Source organism: Ptiloglossa arizonensis, chromosome 10, assembly GCF_051014685.1.
Source record: "Ptiloglossa arizonensis isolate GNS036 chromosome 10, iyPtiAriz1_principal, whole genome shotgun sequence".
NCBI classification, from domain to species: domain Eukaryota; kingdom Metazoa; phylum Arthropoda; class Insecta; order Hymenoptera; family Colletidae; genus Ptiloglossa; species Ptiloglossa arizonensis.
In genome coordinates, this window is record NC_135057.1 from 8,983,766 (window position 1) to 9,004,430 (window position 20,665).

Below are 20,665 nucleotides of genomic sequence, written 5' to 3' on the forward strand. Positions count from 1 at the left end.
CGTTTTAAATTCGAATTCAATGTTGCCAGAAATTTTACGTATATTGTTTTCGCGTTAGAATTTCATATCTTCCACTGAACGAGTGATTTTGAATCGTCGTGAAAAAATGTTGAAATTTCCTATCAATTTCTAAAATTTAGTCATTTCTTATCAGTCTTTAAAAGCTGCATCGCGTGAAAGAATTCTGTGCAATATTTTATAAACGCGCGTAAGAGGCAACACAGTACACTCGTGCGGAGAAGACAATATAACAATACGTCACCATTCTTGTTTCTTTTCGACAATTGTATAATTTTCCTTATAAAAAGCAACCATTGATCGCTTCGTTCCATTTGGTCCGGACCGGCCGGTTCTACTTCGCTTGTCTGATCACGGACGTGCCATATTCCACTTGGCTGACCACACACACCCTCTACTCCGTTTGTCCGGCCGGGAACGGTCTCATTCCACCTGCCTGGCCGACTTCGCGTTCTACTTGGTTTGTCTGAACGGTAACATACCCAATCTACTTTTACAATTATAATCGGTTCCTGTTTCGATTTCTCGAATACGATACGTATTTTACCGTACGGTATCGGAAAGTTTATCATCGGGCGAAATTGCGAGTAGTCGTGGGTCGAATAGTTTGGTCGACCTTTCACGGTCCCCCACTGAGTAAATATTTGTCGACACTGTCCACGTTCCCTTTACACGTGGTACTAGATTTGAGTTAACTCGAATATCTTCCTTCAGGTCTGCTTGGTCATTCTTCCTGTTCTACTTTGATTTGCTGTTCTTCTTATTCTACTCGTCTGATTTGCTGCTCTTCCTATTCTACTCGTCTAATTTTCTGCTCTTCCTATTCTACTCGTCTGATTTGCAGTTCTTATTCTACTCGTCTGATTTGCTGCTCTTCCTATTCTACTCGTCTGATTTGCAGTTCTTATTCTACTCGTCTGATTTGCTGCTCTTCCTATTCTACTCGTCTGATTTGCTGCTCTCCCTATTCTACTCGACTTCTCCCTATTCTATTCATCCAGAATCAGTCACATATGTTTCCCCATTCGACCTGCTCGTAAGTTTCCCATTCTGCTCGCCCAGTTGGGTACGTTCCATATTCTACTTCTCGACTCGAATATGCACCGCGATCTACTTGTCTGGTCGGATACGCACCTTAATTCTACGTGTTCGGTCAGAGCCTGTCCCGTTCCGAAAATTTTCGCGTACTCCTCGAGCCAATACGCTCGACGTTACCCGACAAGATAATTTAAGTCTTTCACGCTCCGTTGGACGAATTTCGTTCCCTTACGATAGCTCGTATTCGCGCCCCAGCGCGATGATTCTCCGCGAGGAACTCGAAAATACCGTCGTCTTACTCGGTTCCGTGTTTCACGACGGGAATCGTCATTCGTTGCCACCCTCGAAAGGTCGGAAGCCGCGATTAATCTTCAAACAATATTCCAGTGTCGATTCGGGGCAAAAATCACCGCTCGAACGGCCGTGATTCCGACGAGTACATACCGAGCGTAAAAGCGGTATAATGCGGGACCCGAGTAACTCGCGCGAGCGCGAAAGTGTCTACCCGGCTTAAATAATTAAGGACAGTGAAACAGTTCCGATGAAATCCGTAATTTCTCCGCTGGGAAAAAAATCGACGAAATCAACACGAGACAATCGCTTCCCGTTGAACGAATTAAGAACGTTCTCGCGCGGAACAAAGGAGATTAAAAGTTAATAAAAACAAACGCGTAGCACAGGTGCATTAGCAAATCCCTCTAAAGCTACGTTGGATTCTTTCCTTTGGCTCCGTTCGTCCCTCCTCCACCAGCACCTCCTCCTCTGCTCCGTTCCGGCTCTTCTCTTCCTCCACCTTCTACTTCTCTCAGTTCCGCGCGCTTTGCCGTTATTCCTGATTCCTCGGAAAAACGGTTAATCCGTCTTTTGTGTGGTCATCTAGTCTCCGGACTCCGTCTTTCGGAAGAGGAGAGAAAAAGGGAGAAACGACGACGGTGCAGAAATGAAATAAGCGGCGAGCTCACGTATGAATTCGGTATCGCGTTTTATCTCCTCCTTCTCTCGTATTTCCCACGGTATGCAACAAGCATTCCTCTATCTCAGCAGCCAGCTACGGCCCACGTTCCTTTTATTCCCTTTTCCACGGTGTTCCGTCGACAAGAAATCACGCTTCGGTCGTTCGCGTTGAGACCCGAGGGTGTATGGCCGGACGTCGCGACGCTACCGCGATAAAAGTATAATTCTCTCGCATCGAGGAGCGAAATTGTTGCCTCGTATTCGTCAACGACAAAGTTTGCTCCAACGGTGCCGAGTACCGAGTCCTCGATGGTCTTCCAAGTTAAATTGCACTTCCAGCGGATGCTTCTTCGTTGACCTTGTTTCGACAAAGTCTCGTTCACGAGACCGTTGTCGTTACAACGACCCCTCCAACCTCCAACGTCTGTCGAAATTAAAGAATCCGCTTGTCGACGCGCGCACTACTCACCGACACCCGTCACACGCTCGCGTACACTTTAAATGGTTTTCATCGCCCTTCGAATTCCGATGTTCTCCATTGTAACTGTTCTTCAACAACTTATTCACCACCGAGGGAAGAAGTCATCCCTCGAGAGGTTCCGAAGAAGTGTTTAGTCGAAGAAAACGCTCGTTCGTTTAATTTCGCTTCGCGTGGATTTACAGGGGATACTAAACACAGTGGTTGATCAAATTATTACAAAGCCTTTGGAAAAATAGTATGCAACGGTTGATATTTTGTTCGTAATATTATTGGTAAATTTTTCACCGAATGAACTTCTAATTTTATAATATACAATTGAAATTTCGTTCGATATGAAACTTTACCGAATGAGCTTTCAATTTCAGTGTATCGATGAATTATTAAGTGTCCACTTTCTTCGAACAATACCAGAAGGTATCGTAATACGGACAAAAATGGCGTCACGTTCCGTGAAATTCGATGCCGATGGAAAGAAAAAGGAAGCGTCCGTGCAAATTACCAAGCATGGATAAAGAATAAGCGAAACGACAAAGGAAACGGAGCAAGGTGCGACGAGGATAAGAATCGCGAAAGACTCGTCGAATGGGGAAGACGTGGAGCCAAGGGGAACGGGGTACTCGCGATGGAAAAACTGAGAAACAGCGAGGGCGAAACGTGAAGTTAAATGGAGCAAGAAACTGCGACTCCTTGCATGCGAAAAATTCGCGAGACTTTCAACGACGTCTGCTCCGAATTGTGCAACGAAATATCACCGAGACGGCCAACATCGAACGTTCCTCCTCGCTCGATTCAATTACGTAAACGTAATTCTACCGCGGACATGCACTCCGAGGGTCTTTAAGGGTCGGGTTAGAATTCGAGAACGAGCCTTAAGATCGCGAATTTCGATGGTTTGTTCGACGATTAAAAGAGAAAGAGACCAGGAAGAATTCCACCGCGGCAATTCCCACGGAAATTCGAATAACCGAAAGCAGAATTTCGAGAGCCAGTTTGCACTCAACACGGGTAAAATGTGGAAATTGCTTTCTCCGCTTTTATTTGATTCTTGCCGGCATCTTTACACAGAGCGATTCGACAATGCTGTTTCAACGTTTCTACGTGTATTCCACGGGTCGATATTAACAACGAAATTCTAATAAACGCGAGACACGGTCGGGTAAATTATCGCGTTGTTTCGTAACAATTAGAATTTTTGATTAATTTCTGTATTGTGGTGCACAATGAATTTCAACAATTCCTGGAGCATTTATACCAGGAAGGAAGATCGATCGGCTAACCATGTTTCAGAAACGTTTATTAGAACATTGTTTTCAATTCTAAAATATATATATAATATACCTGTAAATTTTCGGTTACCGTTATTGAACTCTGTGCAAACTGAAATTAACGAACAAAATTGTTCCCCGATTCTTCTTATTTGTCGGACTTACGAGCTTGCGAAAATAACGAAGAAAAAAGAAATCGTGTTACTATTGTTTGTCTCGATTATCATTCCACGTACACGATGAGAGAACGTATATTAACAATCGAATGGAACGTTTCTAGAATCAACATCGCTCTTTCGAAAGTTCGTCCACGCCCTTCTCGAATACAAAGTCGCCGGTTTCGAAGCGGACTGATTTAATACGCTCCGGTTTATCGGGAATGTATAAGAAAGTTGTGGCAGAAAGGGACGACGATTCTACGATTCTACGAAAAAGAAAAAGCGAGCAATAAAAGAGCAGCTGGCGGACAAAAACCGATGAAAATCAAAGGTGATACGGGCAATTGAAGCGAAGACGTAGGGCGACGCGGGAAGTTTTCAGTTTCACGCGAAAGTTTAAACGTAAGAACCTAAGCGGAATCGCAGTAGATAAGAAAGACGGGTCGAATCGACGTTATCGAGTCGAGAGTTAATGAACATTACGCGATAAAAACATTCCTGGCGGAGTCGAACAGCTTCGTAGCAGGAATCTGTCGCTTTGAAGCAGTAAATTCCAAGTTTAATAAGAACTATGTTTAAACGAGTTTAAAAACTTTCACGTCCTAAATTAGTTCTATGTTGCATCTATCCTTCCTCTGTACGCCATTTTCCTGATTTCGTCAGGAACACTGAGCACACGACGTAACAATTGCTTTTCGTGTGTCTCGGTAACGATTAGATTTTAACTGTACATGGAACGAGTTTCGATGTCCCTGCTACTGCCACTTAAATGGAAACAATCCTAATAATAATCTAATAATCTTGGATAACAGACACACAAACTTGTGACAATTCCCATACTTTCTACTTACACTACTCACACCTTTTCTACGTCCAATCAACCCACTCCCAATCTCGTAAAATTCATTTCCAACAATTAACAACGAACAAATACAGTCTATGCATCGTTTAGTAAACTCAGAACCCAAATTGTACATTCCCTGTACAAAAATTCCCTAAATAAAAATTCTTCAATCGGCGAGTCGCGTGGTGGATTATCGGTTGAAGTAATTACGAAAGGCAGTTGCAGGGATCGCGATAACTATCGAGACATGAAACTGTAGGCGTTCGTTCGCGGTTTGGCCAATGATTATCCGGTTCATCAATGACGCACGTTTTCCTGTTTACCTTACAGGACGGCGGCACCGAGTTCTGTTACAGGGCGGTGCTGAGCTTCGACACGATCCAATGGTCGGACGCTGGCGAATGGTTGCTGCTGGTACGCTCGTCGGAAGGGATCACGGACGCTTCCGTTCTGTTGAACGTGACACGGGCCTCCGAGTACAGTCACGCTCACTTCCGGTCAGCGAGCCTCACTTGTCTGTCGCTTTGTCTGGCTCTGGCGATCCTGCAGGAGCACCGTCGCTGAAGAGCCCGGCTCCGAGGCCCGCGCGCCCCACGAACACCGTTCCTCACGGGAACGAACCAACGAACGAAAGAATCGAACACGAAGCGTCCCTCGGCGCGACAATGGGGAGGGGACGGGGGGAGTAGAACGGGACGAGTTCCCTCAGTATTTCGTAAACTACGACGACGACGATTCTGTAAATAATATACTTACGGTTGGTGAGGGGGAGAGAGCGAATGAAGAAAGAAACGAAAAGAGAGAGAGAAAGAAAAGAAATAATCGAAATGAAAACAAACACGAACGAAACACGAATAATTACTCGCTCTAGGAACCGCGTCGAATTCGACGCGTTCGACGACGATACGCGACGAGGAGTCTCGCGCGCGATTTTCTCCTCTTTTTTTTTTTTCTTTTTATTATTCTTGTCTCTTTCGCCATGTTTTTTCCCCGGTTTCTTTCTTCTTTTTTTTCTTTTCGTTTCCTTCTTCATTTTCGAATCCGCGAAGGGTGAACGCGCGCATTAAACAGAGATTTTTTGTTTTTTTTTTATCGACGCTGTCTCGTGATCGATGGTTGGAAGCTCCCGGCTACGAGCCTCTAATCCAGAGCCTCGAGATTCCCTTGATCGTTGAATCTCGTCGCGAGATATTTCGTACGAACGTTAACCCGTGTCCTAGGGGATTCTTTTACTAACGGTTGAACGACGGATAAGTGATAGACGATCGTGAACGCGTTTGTTTCTGAACGGTGGTATTTGGAATACTCCTTTCGGTTGTATTTCTCGAGAGCCTTTAGTTCGCGTTCGAGAAACCTTCCGAGATCTCGAGAAACTCGGTTTCGCGTGGACCGCGACACGCCCGTGTAGTCTTTCTCCGGCCTTAAATTGGAGAAACGCGGGCATGGGACGCGATATAAACGATGGGGGATGAAAGGGGGGAATTGTTTGCGAAACGACTCGCGAGCTTCTCGAATGTTCGCGAGACGTGTCGAGGTTTTTTGGCTCCGCGAGTAACCGGATGGCGAGATGGAGAACGCGGGAGACGTTACGCGTTACGCGGGGCACGTGTAAATATTTGTATAGTTTATTTGTAAGGTAACGGCGACGACGCGCGACAACGTTGGAGGACAGTGCGCGCCGAACGGGAGACCAATTTTTCATTCGAGTTTCGCGGGAAGAGAACGAGAGAAAGAAAAAGAACAAGAAAAAACGAAACGAAACGAAAGAACGACTGGCGCCCCGCGAGACGAGCAACGAGACGAAGACCGGAAGTCTCGTTCGACGTAATTGTTTCACGGCAACGCGCGCGTAACGCGACGTCGGAAGAATAGTTCCGGCGACGGGAGAAACGAACGAAAGAAAATTGTGCAAGAGGTGGTTGCTCGAAGGGGATATATACGAACGCCGCGTAACACGGCCAGAGGGGATGAATGGGGTGGGACACCAAAGAGGAGAAACCGAGATAAAGGGAAATAAATAAAATAAAGATACAAAAAAGTATTCACGAATGAAATAGGAAGATTAAAAGATTAAAAGGAAAAAAAAAAAAGAAAAAGAAAAAAGTACATTGTTGTATATTATTTTAGGTAAGTAGTACTAAATAGCGTGTATATAGTGATTGTAAATGCATAGGCTGTCGGGACACCGGCCGCTATGTATGACGAATTATACAGTGACGCTGTTAGAGATATATTTATTATTCGTTGATATATTTTTATAAAGTTTTATTTAGCCATAAGTTCTCGTTCGCCTTCCCCGGATGTCGTGTATCGGTCATCGTTGGTTTCACTCCTCGCGGGGGCAGGAGAAACAAAGGCGACGGAAGAGGATTTCAGTTTCGAACGTTTCAACGAGGATCGTTACAATTAACGCGCTCTACACACACCTACACACATACACACACACACACGCATAACCCGGACGAACGTCCTATGCGAATTAACGTTCGATGGTTGCCCGATATTTGCAATCGGGCGGGGAAACGAAACGTTTGCGACGGGAAGTGAGAGAGATTCGGTGTGAAAGCGTGGCATCGTTGTCCTCCGTGAATTTATTCATTGTAATCGTAGCGTCTCGTTTCGATCGTTCCAGTTCCTTCGGGTGAATATCGTTGCGTGAAGTTTCGTGAACGCGGTGGTTCCTAATTTTTCTAACGCGTACCGGCTGCGATGCGTAGCTTCGTTCAACCCGTTCGCCTAATTTGCACCGGAAGTCGGTATTGCTCATAGACGCGAGACGAAAATTACCTGGTATCCTTTCATGTATAATTTAGTCTACACGATGGATCGAACGTCTCCTTTTTCCTTTACTTTTCCTTTATCGTTTCCTTTGTCGAATTGCTTAGGTGTTACAAATAAGCAACGTGATGTAATCGTTGTACCCCATGACGCCTAAAAGTCCAATAAATGATATTTACAATATTAATTGTTCTTCAATCCTGCACCGTCACCACCGTTCTCGTTCGTCAATTTTAAACGAACGAGTTGTTTCTACTTTTTATTACTCTTCGTTCGATTTATTTTTAAACGTCGACACCGAACGTTTCGAATTTTCTTTCTTCGAGTTTTGTTAAACGGTAAGTATACATATCTGTACATACAAAAATTCTATTTTTGATATTTTAAATTTCCGTTAACAACGATGCATAAACGAACAAACCCCTAGTCAATGTACTTTTAGTGAGAAATATTTTTTGTAGCATTTCCTGCACTGTAAACAATACGAAAAACTGTCTAAAGTAAATATAACTTGTTTTTAGAAGAACTATCACGATGGAATTTTCGAGTATAAAAGACCAACAAAAACTATCCTATCTGTTCGATAGTTGTTAAAATAATAACTCGTTGCAGATGGTACTGGTTACTTTCAAGATAGATTCCGCTATAGAATACTGTACAAGGTTGTGACATTTTTAAAACTGAAATTTCACGAAACACGATTAAATTTCATCGTGGTTAGATTAACAAAATGCAACCGAGGCTTCCGCGTGTGCAAAAGTGACTCGAAATGCACGGATCAGAAATGGAAAGTCATTTCCCTCGGAATTTCTTCCAGTAATGCGAATTAAGTCTTCGGAATGATAGAAAAGTCAATCTTGCAGCTCGAACTTCGTCGTGAGCAGACGGAAGGGGACGAAAAGTAGACAAATTGCTTTCACAAAGAAATCACGCGGTTCTGTTCGGTCGAAGTACTCGGTTTCACAGTCATTCTCCCAGTAATCGTTCTTGTCGATACTTCGAACAAGGCATTTAAGAAACCTCACTGTTTTTCGTTACCACTTGCTTTGTTGTCTTTCTTCCGAATACGTACGACTTAATAAGCAACGAAAGAAAACGTACAAGTGATACAGGTCACGAACCTCTCAGAAAGCAGGTAACGTGTACGAGTTACGATTCATTCGAATTGTACGAGCGTTAAGGAAAGATTCGCTCAAGAACACGAAGACTATGGAATACGTAAGTACACGTATCGTAAGTATATATACCATAAGTATGCGTACCAGGAGATCGTTTATTGAAAGAAATAAAGGACTTAGAATTTGCAAGTATAGTTTACCATATAAAGTTTCCAAAAAAATGTTTCGAACCTAAATTTTAATCATAATTTCTTTTCTGCGAATCGTACCGGAAATAGACTTTTTTTTATTTTTTAAACACGACAAACCACTCATATTATACTCGTTTTATATTACATTACATACAGAGGATGGTCCAATAACTTCCACCATATTGAATTTCTCCGTTATTTTCAGAGATATGAAAACCTTTATGTACAAAAGTTGTACAACACGAAAAGAGCTATAACATGTCAGTATTGACTTTTTGTTACAACATGCTGCACCGTGGCCCTGTATCACGTTTCATAACGTTCCTTTATTAAACGTTGTAATCCAAATTGCAAAATCGAAACGTTAACAAATATAAATAGTACACTTTTTCTATATTAATAAATTTCCCTAAGAAACAAACCTTTTAGTAATTTTTCCTCTAAAAATACTTAAAATATCCATTTTAAATTCAGGACACTAGTATCTCGATAAATTACATTCGATATGTTAATTTCGCCCACCCCGAATAATTTATTTTACACGCGAGTACCTTCTAAAAAAGACCACCACCCGTAAAATAGTCGAATATCACCTCCGCCCGGAAAAGAGGGTTGTACAGTTTGAAAAACATTCGTATCAATAAAGGAAACTACGTCGTTGGTGGGAGATTGTTCCAGGTAGCGTGGAAACTTACGAAAATGAAGAATAAAAGCGTTGCAACGACGGGGGTGGTAATAAAAGTAACGAGACCCGGTACGCCGCTACGGACATGCTAATAGAGTCACGTGAAGTGGCTGTGAAATACTCGTGGTTACGCAACCGTGCATTTCTTTGCTTAAACGCAACAAGGTTTCCCTACGGAGAAAAGCGAGCCGAAAGAACGCCGGCTCGCCGGAAGTTTGCGTTCGGTTGCTCCTTTCGCCACGTGAAGCACGAACGAAGTCGTTGTCCCGCGAAGTTGCCCGAGAAACGGTCTTTTCCCGGTCGCGCCTTGTGTTCGTGAAATTGCAAGAAGCCGAAGAAGGTCGAAAGCTTCGAGGGCCGCTTGAACTTGATACAGTCGGCGAAACGAGGGAACGACGAGTCTCGCTCCATCGATCGTGTTCTCCGCCACCGATGCGAACCAACCTCCGAACGAACCCCGATTAATAACTCGGACAGAACCGGTGGATGGGGCCTCGAGAAATTTACTTATCCCCGAAGAGAGCAGCAACTCTTCTCCGTGGAAATAAAATTAATTCGTCGATCCTCCGCCGAGTGGAAAGTTGAATGGCGGAGACCCTCGGTGCTTAATAACGACTGTCCACTACGAAGCACCTCGGGTTTCACGGCTCGGCGTCCCGACATCTCGAGTTCAAACACTCCCTTTGTCCTTGGCAAACAGTTTATACAGGGTAAACCACTTAACATAGCTACCCCGAATAAATCTTTTATTGCGCGTTGCATTGAGAAACGGTCCGAGGGAACGGTCGCGTTGTACCACGAACCGCGAAACTTTTATTCAGCGAATCCTTTACGGGAAGTTGAACGATCACCGAGCCCATTAACGACACGTACGTTTTACTCGCGTCGCGTGAAATATCGTGGAAAATTTTCACACGGGATATGCGTTCTTTCGCAACGGTTTTCAATTAGATACGAAATTTCGGACGAGGACTCGTGTACAAAGTGTAACCGGTGTCTACGAGCGGGAATATGGCGCGAGAAAATCAACGGGAAATACGGAATAGAAATTTTTACATTCGAGTCACGGTTTTCGGGAAAAATGACGCTCAAGATTCAACAGGTACACGCGCCGGTACGACTCGTCCACCGTGTCTGACCATTCCTCGCTGTTTCTACTTGCAGTGACATCCGTAAGCCTTGACGATGATATTATATATATATATTTCAACTAGTTCTGTCTAGTTGAAAGAGAACGAGGTCAATGGAAAGTAAAATAGGTACTACTTCAGACCTCACACTTATTTTTAGTTACTTTTACAGTTTCTAAAAGATAAACGAATGCAATTTTACCAGTTAAGGAAACCACTTTTTTTAACGTACTTTCACAAGAGTATTATTCCTGTGATAAATTTAATTTAGAAACTTTATAGAAGAAATCGAGATGTTTTTCTGTGTAGCAATGTTCTTTTACACGCGTGGATTGATTCGATTTTTTTTATGCGTTTAACTTTGAAAATAAGATTGAATGATGTGTTTCGTGTGTATGGATTAACGTCATTTATTAGATTGATTGCACTGGCCCAATTGTCACCTTTTCGACAATTCGTTTCTCTTTAATTTTTCTTGAGAAATAACCACGCGTGCGTATATGTTTAAAATAAAGGGGAAAGCGTGTGTATGATACACATACACACGTGTGATGTGTGTGGAGTGAGCCAGAACAGATATAATGTATTATAGTTTCCTGAAAAATATAAATTCTTTAAAGTGCATTGTACACCATAGCGACCAGTACTGGAAAACTTTTCGATTATATTATTATAGAATAGGAATAGCAAATTCAACGAAGTAATAGAGTAATTAACAAAGTTGATTTTCTCGAAAACGAAACCTCGTACGAAAAAAGTTTATTCCATATCCTCGATTCACTTTTTCGCGTAGAATTACCATATTGTCGCTTGTACCGTCATTTACCGAACATTCCATGGAAATTCTGTTTCTCGTAATATTTGAAAATAACGAAAATATCTATTTTCGAGATTTAGGAACTTTTGCACACATTTGAAGGAGCGCTCTTCTTTTTAATAAATTGCGTAGTCAGGAATCTTCGATTTACACTCTGGATTCGAAACTCCCGGACCTTTTCGTGTTCCCAATGGCAATTGCCGTATCGTTAACCCACATCGTAGACACATCTGTGACAGAACCTAACGGTTTGGTGAAATTTAGGGCCAGCTGTCCCGGAACAGGGTAAACGTACATTGTTCTAGCTTCACGCCTGCATGGTGTACTTGAACGCATTGTGCAGCTGGTTGAGCGGGAATCGGGGCGAAATTTAGAAAATTAGGCCGTTGATACGCCTTTCCGAGCGATTGGTAATCTCCTGTCGAGATTAAATGGAAAAGAAACATAGCTCACGTTCCAGCAAATATAAACACTCGATTTTGCGAAAGAACAAGGATGAATAAATACCGTGAGAATTAGGATTCGAAAGAGAATTGAACGAATACATATAAAATAATTAAAAAAAGAAAATAATTAAAAATCATAAAAAAACCAAAACAAAACGTAACACGTATTCTCTAGATACCTGTTCGACAAAGACCGATCCTCGAAACTCACTTCGGTCTAAAACCAAGACAAGACTACAATCGGTCTCGACGATGAAGCGAAAAGTCTGGTATTACAAACCTTGAAAATCAACGAAACTGAATCTTATCTCGCACTCGTAGGTTTCTTAGAATCGAGTATCCCCCGGAGCTGAACACGGCTGATCTCCGTCGCAAGTTTCGGTTTCCTCCGCGTCTCGTTCTCGCGTTGAAAAAAAAGTGTCGGCTCGTTCCAGTTTCGAGAATCATCCCCGCTCACGTGTTGTCCTATTTAACGCGACATAATCGAGTTCGCGAAATCGTCGTCGGATTCCCATCCAGGACGTACCATCGTCGTTTCTATCTCGCGCGGATTCGTACGGTCGCGTCCCACCGGACGTGGTAAAATAAATAAATGACGAGCGATTCCCGCGAGTACCGAAGAGCCCGTACCCGGGGCAAGGAGAGAGCAGTCTTCGTAGATAGCGCGAGAATTATGGTACCTCGCGGAGACGGGGAACGTAGGTAGGGCGCGAAGGCCATTTTAAGCCCTCCTCGGTTACTGCCCTTACAACTCCGTAATTTTTACCCTCGGCGAAGTTAAGAGTAATTTACTGGCTCCGCGTAGGCGTTATTCGGCTCCCGTGGCCCCTCCCTCTGCCCCCCTATCTTTCGTTCGCGGTGAAATAGGGTACATTGAAGATCCCCGCCCCCTTGTTAATTGTCCACCGTGGAGAACGAACTTGATTTTCCCGCGAAAAGTGCGAAACGGTGGATCGAGATAAATGTCGGCGATATTGTTAAGAAAATAGGCAGTTACTTGTTCTCGGACCCGATGAGACGTCCCAGAGGTCCTCCGTCATCCGGCGCGGTATCGTCTTCTCCTTTTCTCGCATAACAGGCTTGGAAACAACGGTAACGGGAAACCTCGACGAGATAAAGGACAAAAGGACGGGGAACGTTTCGGTCGCGGTAGGATCGACTTACCCGCTGTGTCTTCGTGGGAAAATCGCTCGCGAATTCAACGACTCGCGACGAGAAACTCGGATAACAACCGCGCGGAATTCCCTCGTTGACGAGTACGAGTGGTGTGTGTATATTATAGTGTACAATGGTGAATTTAGATTTCAATTTCAACGATCGTCGCGGTTCACGAAGACGAAGGATCAAGACAAATTACGAAGACCGTGACGAAGACGAAGGATGAAAGTTACAGAATTTACACCTGTTCAAATTGTACAACGCGATCCTTTTCTCATTTTCACCGTCTACGAACTCTAACGAATAATTTTTATCTTTACTCTGATATCGTTAATATCGTTTCTAGTTTCGCTTCGATACTGACAACGATAAACACGATTCATGGTGTACAAATCTATATAAATCTTCGCGAATTTTGTGACAGAGGTATTCGTAATTCAGAAATATTTCAACCAATCTTGTATGTTCGTCTTTCCACGAGAAAGACACTCTCAATCGTTATCAACATCGGGAATAATGACCGAACAAACGACACCTTTCCGATGGAACACTCGTGAAACCTCTGTATCGATCGCAACAATATCTCGATAATGAACGAAGAGAGAGATTCGCTTGTCATCGGGCGCGTTTACATTTGTCGCTATCGCTTCGTCATGAATAAATCATTCGCTTCGCGGAAAGTGGGACAAGGCTCTACCGTGTTCACTATTCATTCTCGTTGTTCATCGCGGTGAAAATGCGAATGGAACAATATTTACCCGATCGCTCTGGACGAATCGTTCGCGATGATCCTCCAAAGCGAAACGTCTGAATTCACCTTCGCGTACCAAAGAACGAAGAAACGAAAGCGAAGAGTAGGTGGGTAGTAGAATACGATAGCAATGCGGAAAACGCGCGATAACTCAATGTACGAATATAGAGGAGGATTCAGCGAAATACGTGCATATCTCGGTGCTGTCATCGCGAGATAGCCGATCACGCGCGATCCAAGATATTGCTCGTGTGCGTGTTCACTCGTTGAGAGATCCACGCGAGTCTGTGCACGCGTTTCGAAGGAAAAACGAGCGTGGATCGAAGTAGGGGGGGTTTGGCATGCATCGAATACCAGTAGCATTATTTAGCCGGGGAAAAGTGCTGCCGACGCCATTAATCCGATTGGACGAACCTTCGCCCTTAGGCCTTAGGGATCCATTATGTATTAGGAGGATCGACTCGCTCCGTAGCCGGGCGAGATTAAAGCTAGGACCCCGGCAAGGAAACGTGCTGACTCGACGCCGAGAATCCCGAATATAATTTTCCCCGGAAAGAGATTTTAATCCGTTAAGAAAATACACCGAATCTCGCCGGTACGTGCCTATCTACCAATCAGACGTCGATGTAAATCGTTGGAATGAAATTTACAGGAACGTTTCGTGAAAACCCGACGAAACGACGCCAACCGAAAGTTTCGTCCTGCTCGCTCGTTTCGAGAGATTGTACAGAATAGATGTACTTTTTTAATACCACGCGTTTGTAACTCTTGCAAGACTGAACGCATTTGAAACCGTTTGAATAAGATTAGAGATTGAGTGTTTGCATTAAATGGAAGACGAGAGTGAGTAGATGTGGGAATTTTCGGATGGTAAGATTTTCTTTGCGTAGAATTGTTGGATAATGGGCGAAAGAATAAAAATATGGTACGTTAACAAAGGTATGTGTCACAGAAGAAGGAAGAAAAAACAGAGAGATATCTAACCAAATCCTCGTCGATCATTCACTCTCGCTGTTTTCTCTTTTGCAAAGTTTTACTTGAACCTTATCGATGCTCAGGGTACATTAACAATAAATTCATGTTATTGTTGTACATTGCGCGCAATTTCCTATTCCTTGTACATCGGTCGCGCAAGATTAATTTGGCGCGTGATGCATGTCAAGGATTACATTTGACACGAAACATGATCTAATTCGAAGCGACACGCGTCAGTTGATGTCACGTTGACGCTGTTTGTCTCGATCGTTGTTTTCCACTGTTTTGACGTTACTTTGCACCGTCTTCGAGTGAATTAGTTATCGAAAAAGTATACTCGCAAGACCATGCGTAAAATTTATTTACAATTTCCATACTAAAACGATAAACAAATATTAGTAACGACCCTAGACTAATGCTTATTACCAGATACTGAACAGATACCGAAGGTTTGCAATCCATCTATAAAGTAATCCTCCTAAATACTATCCGATCCGTATTAACAACCATGTAGCAAATTCGTACCAAATCAATTTCTCTGCTCACAATTCGATTTATTGCGAACACTCGGGTACCCAAATGCTCGTAAATAACTAAAGTTAATTTCACACCGAAAATATCGATCGTAGAACCAACATTTATTACACGTGTTTCGTTTCTCTCGAGGATCACCAAAAATCCACAAAATCTCACCTCTCTGTATACACAGTGTTTCACAAACAAGCGATCAATTTACTCTCTACATGAAACAACGTCCCATAAGACACAAGTTGGTCCTTCTGATCGTATCGTTTTCGATCTACCTGCGTTTACAAATTACCTCTTCGCAGAATCTCTCGTGGAATTCGTTAAACGTCGCTAAACGCTCGTGTCGCGCGAACTGCTCGTTTCCTGCCGGTTACGATTACGAACGTTCGGTTAGTTTCCTTCCAGGAAGCGTTAGCGATCAGCTTCTCTAATCAGGGAAATCTCTATTCTTCGCGTACCGGCAGCCATCAGAGGGCAGTTTCCGGTCTATGCATTACCACCGGTTAGCCGACCGGCTACACGTCTCCGTAAACGGGAAGTAAGAAGAAGGAAGCCCTTGCGCGTGCGCGCTAGAAACGCAGAGAAACGCAGCGGGGTAAAATCGCGCTTTAAATGTTAATTCGTCCATTCTCCTGGCTCGGCCCGTGAAATCCGCGAGGACCTACGCTTACCGAGATCGTCCTGTGAAAATAGCCCCCCGTCCACCGAACGAGAGGGAGGGAACACGAGGGGGATTTGAACCGTGTCGCTCGGGATATCAAATTATACCCGGCGACGTCGGTACGGTAAGTTGCGAGCGTTAAAACGTGGAAACTTTGCCAATTTACTCGGACGGTACAGAGGAAATGATTTCTACCCGGGACAAAGAGCGTTTGTGCGCTTAGACACTGGAACTGTCCGAAAATCGACCAACGGATTTTCTTCGAGACCATCGTTGCACCCGTTGAGAAGATTCTCGAGACGATTCAACGAAGAGGAACCGTGTATTGGGTCAATTTGGAATTTGGAGTTAGAATCGAGCGAACAACTCTGATCAGAATTTTAGGAACACTGAGGTGTTCGTAGTTTATGCATTTGTGGGCTGTGTAGATCGAGAGGTTTTTTATTTCTAATGTAGTGAAATGTAAATACAGGGAGAACGTGATGACACGAAGGGAGTACGTTGTATTTTAGAGTAAATAGAATGTAACTTATTTTCTTCGAGACCACCGTTGTACCCGTTGAGAAGATTCTCGAGACGATTCAACGAAGAGGAACCGTGTATTGGGTCAATTTGGAATTTGGAGTTAGAATCGAGCGAACAACTCTGATCGGAATTTTAGGAACACTGAGGTGTTCGTAGTTGTGTAGTTTATGCATTTGTGGGTTGCGTAGATCGAGAGGTTTTTTATTTCTAATGTAGTGAAATGTAAATACAGGGAGAAAGCGATGACACGAAGGGAGTACGTTGTATTTTAGAGTAAATAGAATGTAACTTATATTGTATAGAGTGAATAGAAGATTAATTATTTTGTGTTTAGTTTATGATATACAGAGTGAACGAAAGGTATTCGTCTACAAGATTACCTATGCTAAATATTGGTTTTGTACGATAACGTTGAAATATCTCTAAGAAGAAAACGTAAGTGGTAGCCACTGCGATTCGAACAACACGATAGCACACGTACGTCGTGGTTGAACTGCTGATCGAAGCGAAGAAGCACAGAATCTGTGTTTCAATACTCAAATAAGTAGTAAATTTAAATAGAACACCGTCAAAAGTGAAATAAATTGTATTTTATCACCGAAGCAGAGAAAACGTTCGATTGCGAAAATTGAAAAGTGAAACGAATTGCTTCCAATTTCAAAAGCACGAGTGGGTAAATTGTTACAGAAACGGCGGTTAAAACTACTATGGAAAATATCAACGCTTTTTGCAACAAGCTGAAACGAATTTATCGAAAGGATATACGTACACACTGGTATATATTTTCTCGCAAAAAGAATGCTAAATTGTGCGTTGCAGCGTGTGTTCGAAGACGGTCGGGAAAGAATAGAATAGCGCGTGTTGTCATAAAGGCGGGCAATTTGCGACAATTTTCAAGCGTGAATGGTATATCGCGCGGATTAAAACGGCGAATACTTTCACAAAGGAAACGCCAACCGTTCGTGTCGCGAAATCACCGAGCTGATTTTTGTTTGCATTGAAAACCAGAGTGCGTGTTTCTACCCGTGATACGGGTCGAACGTACACGGCTTCGGCCAACGGAGAGGTTGACGTCCTGCAATCGTTTTAGCGGTCATTAGCGTCGTGTCATTTATTAGATATTTAGAACGGGACGCGTTTGTCACCTTGCACGAGGAAATTAGCACTTCCAATTAGCGTTGCGCGTTCCGTAAGGTCGACGCGCGACAAATTGACCGTAAAACGCGAGAATCGGGACCTGAGAATTATTAAAGAGATCCGTTTAATGAATGCACGAGACAGGAGTCTGTCGCAGTCTCGTGGTAAAAGCACACTTGACAATGAATTTCAACTGTTTTGCGCGTCAATGTGAAACTTTACCAACCGGACTGCATTTCTACGTTAAAAGATAAATTCTGTCGAGATTTGAGTACCATTTCTCGGTAAATCGCAACGATTATATCGGTTCCAACGAAAATCAGAGTGTAAGCACGTGACTGGTGGCAATTGAATGTACAGAGTGAAAAGTAACAACCGGTGAAAATAACATAAATAAATCGCTGTTCTATTTCTTAGCGTTGGGAAATGGTTGCAGCAATTCTTGGGGAACTTGGAACGTATCTATAGGTCGGACTCAAAATTCAACAACAAGTTACACGACGTGACGAGATTCTTCCCGGGGAATGGAAATTGCGTACAATGGCAACCATGCATGCGCCAGCTCGCGTGCAATTACATTTACGGTGAAAGTGTGTGCAGTGAAAGTTAACGTAAAATTGCAAACATTTTCAGTCTGTAGAAATTTTCCAATAAGATCGATGATACAGAGGTTGAAATAGAGATTCTCAATTCTTTCCACAAATTAACGTAAATGTTCTCCAAAGATCTATTCAATCTTTAATCGAATTCCAAATGCATAGAGCAAGAACTGTGTACCTTCCAAGTACATACTGTACATATTTTATTATTATTTTCATACATCTTACACACGAAAAGCTCCCCGTCCACGACTAAACAAGTAAATATACGCTCGTGCTATATTTCATATCGTACAAATATTTTACCATCATTTTCATACATCTTATATATAAAAATCACCTCGTCCACGATTAACCCTTTGAACTCGAGAGGAGACCCTCGGTCACCACACAATTCAGTGTACTTTCTCCAATTGGGGAAAATTTTGTGACTCAAAATTCAAATTGGAAATTAGGTATTACCCACTTTTAAGATGTAAACATATGTATGTCGAGTATTGAAATAAAAATACTCCATTCCGTATTAATGTTGCGATTTAAAAGATTTTATCGGGGCGCCAGTTTCGGGTAGCGAAAACGCTTCGACTGCAAAGGGTTAAATAAGTAAATGTACGCTAGCACCGGGGTGTAACGTCGGACAATTCACCCTGACCCGTGTACCTAAATTTTAATCTCCAAAAGTGAAGCCGGTTCGATGGTACGCGCAACAATTCAGTTCTATCGCGAAAGAGGCTCGCGGTTCGACCTAGGCGCAACGCGTCGGCTCCAGGTCACCGTGTGTATCGACTAGCAGAGTTTGCAGCCACTATTACTCGTAAATACACGAGTGGCTGGACAAAATTGGTGGAAACGGTCGTAATGGAAGGTACGTCGCGCGCGCGGACGAGCTTGTACCCGTGAGCTCGTGCACTGAAAGAGATGAACGAGAGCTAGCATTCGGAACGGAGGAACAGAAACGAAGGAGCGAACGAAACGAGAAAAAAAGAGGGCGTAGAGAGAGACGGAAGGTAAAAGCGTGGACAGAAAGGGGGTAGAAAAAGGAACGGGGAACTACAGAGGAAAAGAGCACGAAGGATTGGCTAGTCTGTTCTCGCTGCATTTAGCGATTGCAGTGTCCGTTTAATTTCGATTCGATTCGCCAGGGCGGCGAAGGTAAACGCAACGTAGAAGCGGAAAAATCTCGATGCGGTCGGTTCGGACCGTAGTCGGTGAATGACGCCGGTGAACGTGTGACGGTGCTTTATTCATTTCGCAATAAATGTTATACGGCCGCTATGATGGCAACTAAACCACCGCATCTATTACTTTCCGCGTGTGAGTGACGCGCATTCGTGGCTCGCTGTTTCGAAAGGGTCGTCGCCCGATCGCAATTTACCGACCGGGCACGATTTCCAAACGCTAACGGGACCGGAAGTGCCACGAAGGGACAATGCTCGAAAATGGCCATTTTTCCTACTCCTCGGAAAAAGGAAAATTTGTATATAACGTCGAGGTGAGCGCCGCGCGCGGAAACAATGGTTGTTTAATTGACGTACGGTGGAAAATGAAAATTTCTATAGGTTTGTAACGCATTGGAAAATCTATCGAAAGATCTAGGGAAATGGTCGATGAGCGAATTTAATGACCGGGAACGATTTTCGAACGCTAACGGAACCGGAAGTGCCACGAAGGGGCAATGCTCGAAAATGGCCATTTTTGCTACTCCTCGGAAAAAGTAAAATTTGTATATAACGTCGAGGTGTGCGCCGCGTGTGGAAACAATGGTTGTTTAATCGACGTACGATGGAAAATGAAAATTTCTATAGGTTTGTGACTTATTGGAAAATCTTTCGAATGGTCTGCGAAAGGTCTAGAGAAATGGTCGATGAGCGAATTGACAATGCTCGAAAATGGCCATTTTTTGGTACTCCTCGGAAAAAGTAAAATTTGTACATAACATCGAGGTGTGCGCCGCGTGTGGAAACAATGGTTGTTTAATTGACGTATGGTGGGAAAATGAAAATTTCTATAGGTTTGTAACTTATTGGAAAATCTTTCGAATGGTCTGGGAAAAGTCTAGACAAATGGTCGATGAGCGAATTTAACGACCAGGAACGATTTTCGAACACTAACGGGACCGGAAGCGTTACGAATGGTCGAAAATTGACATTTTTTGGTACTCTATGAAAAAGGAAAAATTTCTACGCGTAACATCCACGCGTACATCGTGCGTGGAAATAACTGTAATTGGATCGATGCGCGATGGAAAGAACCATCCCATTGTGCTAAAACTACGCTATCTCTACTATAAATTAATGCAATAGAGACACACTCGCAAGGAATACTCGAGACCGTGATACTATAGTTTATTGACACATAGGGAACGCGAGTTTGACGACGTCTATAATAAGCTGGTACGAAAGAATATG

The 20,665-nt window shown here is 43.3% G+C and overlaps 1 protein-coding gene and 1 long non-coding RNA gene across 2 annotated transcripts in view; one reads left to right on the forward strand and one right to left on the reverse strand.

The window, feature by feature from the left end:
* Tei (irregular chiasm C-roughest protein teiresias) overlaps positions 1-7,713 on the forward strand; it is a 516,885-nt gene extending 509,172 nt beyond the window's left edge. The window contains exon 10 of the mRNA XM_076321760.1: positions 5,089-7,713. Within this exon, the coding sequence (XP_076177875.1) occupies positions 5,089-5,322 (234 nt within the window). The 3' untranslated portion in view covers positions 5,323-7,713. The remainder of the gene's footprint in view (positions 1-5,088) is intronic.
* Positions 1-20,665, reverse strand: part of LOC143152091 (uncharacterized) — a 246,441-nt gene that overhangs the window by 84,432 nt on the left and 141,344 nt on the right. The window lies entirely within an intron of this gene.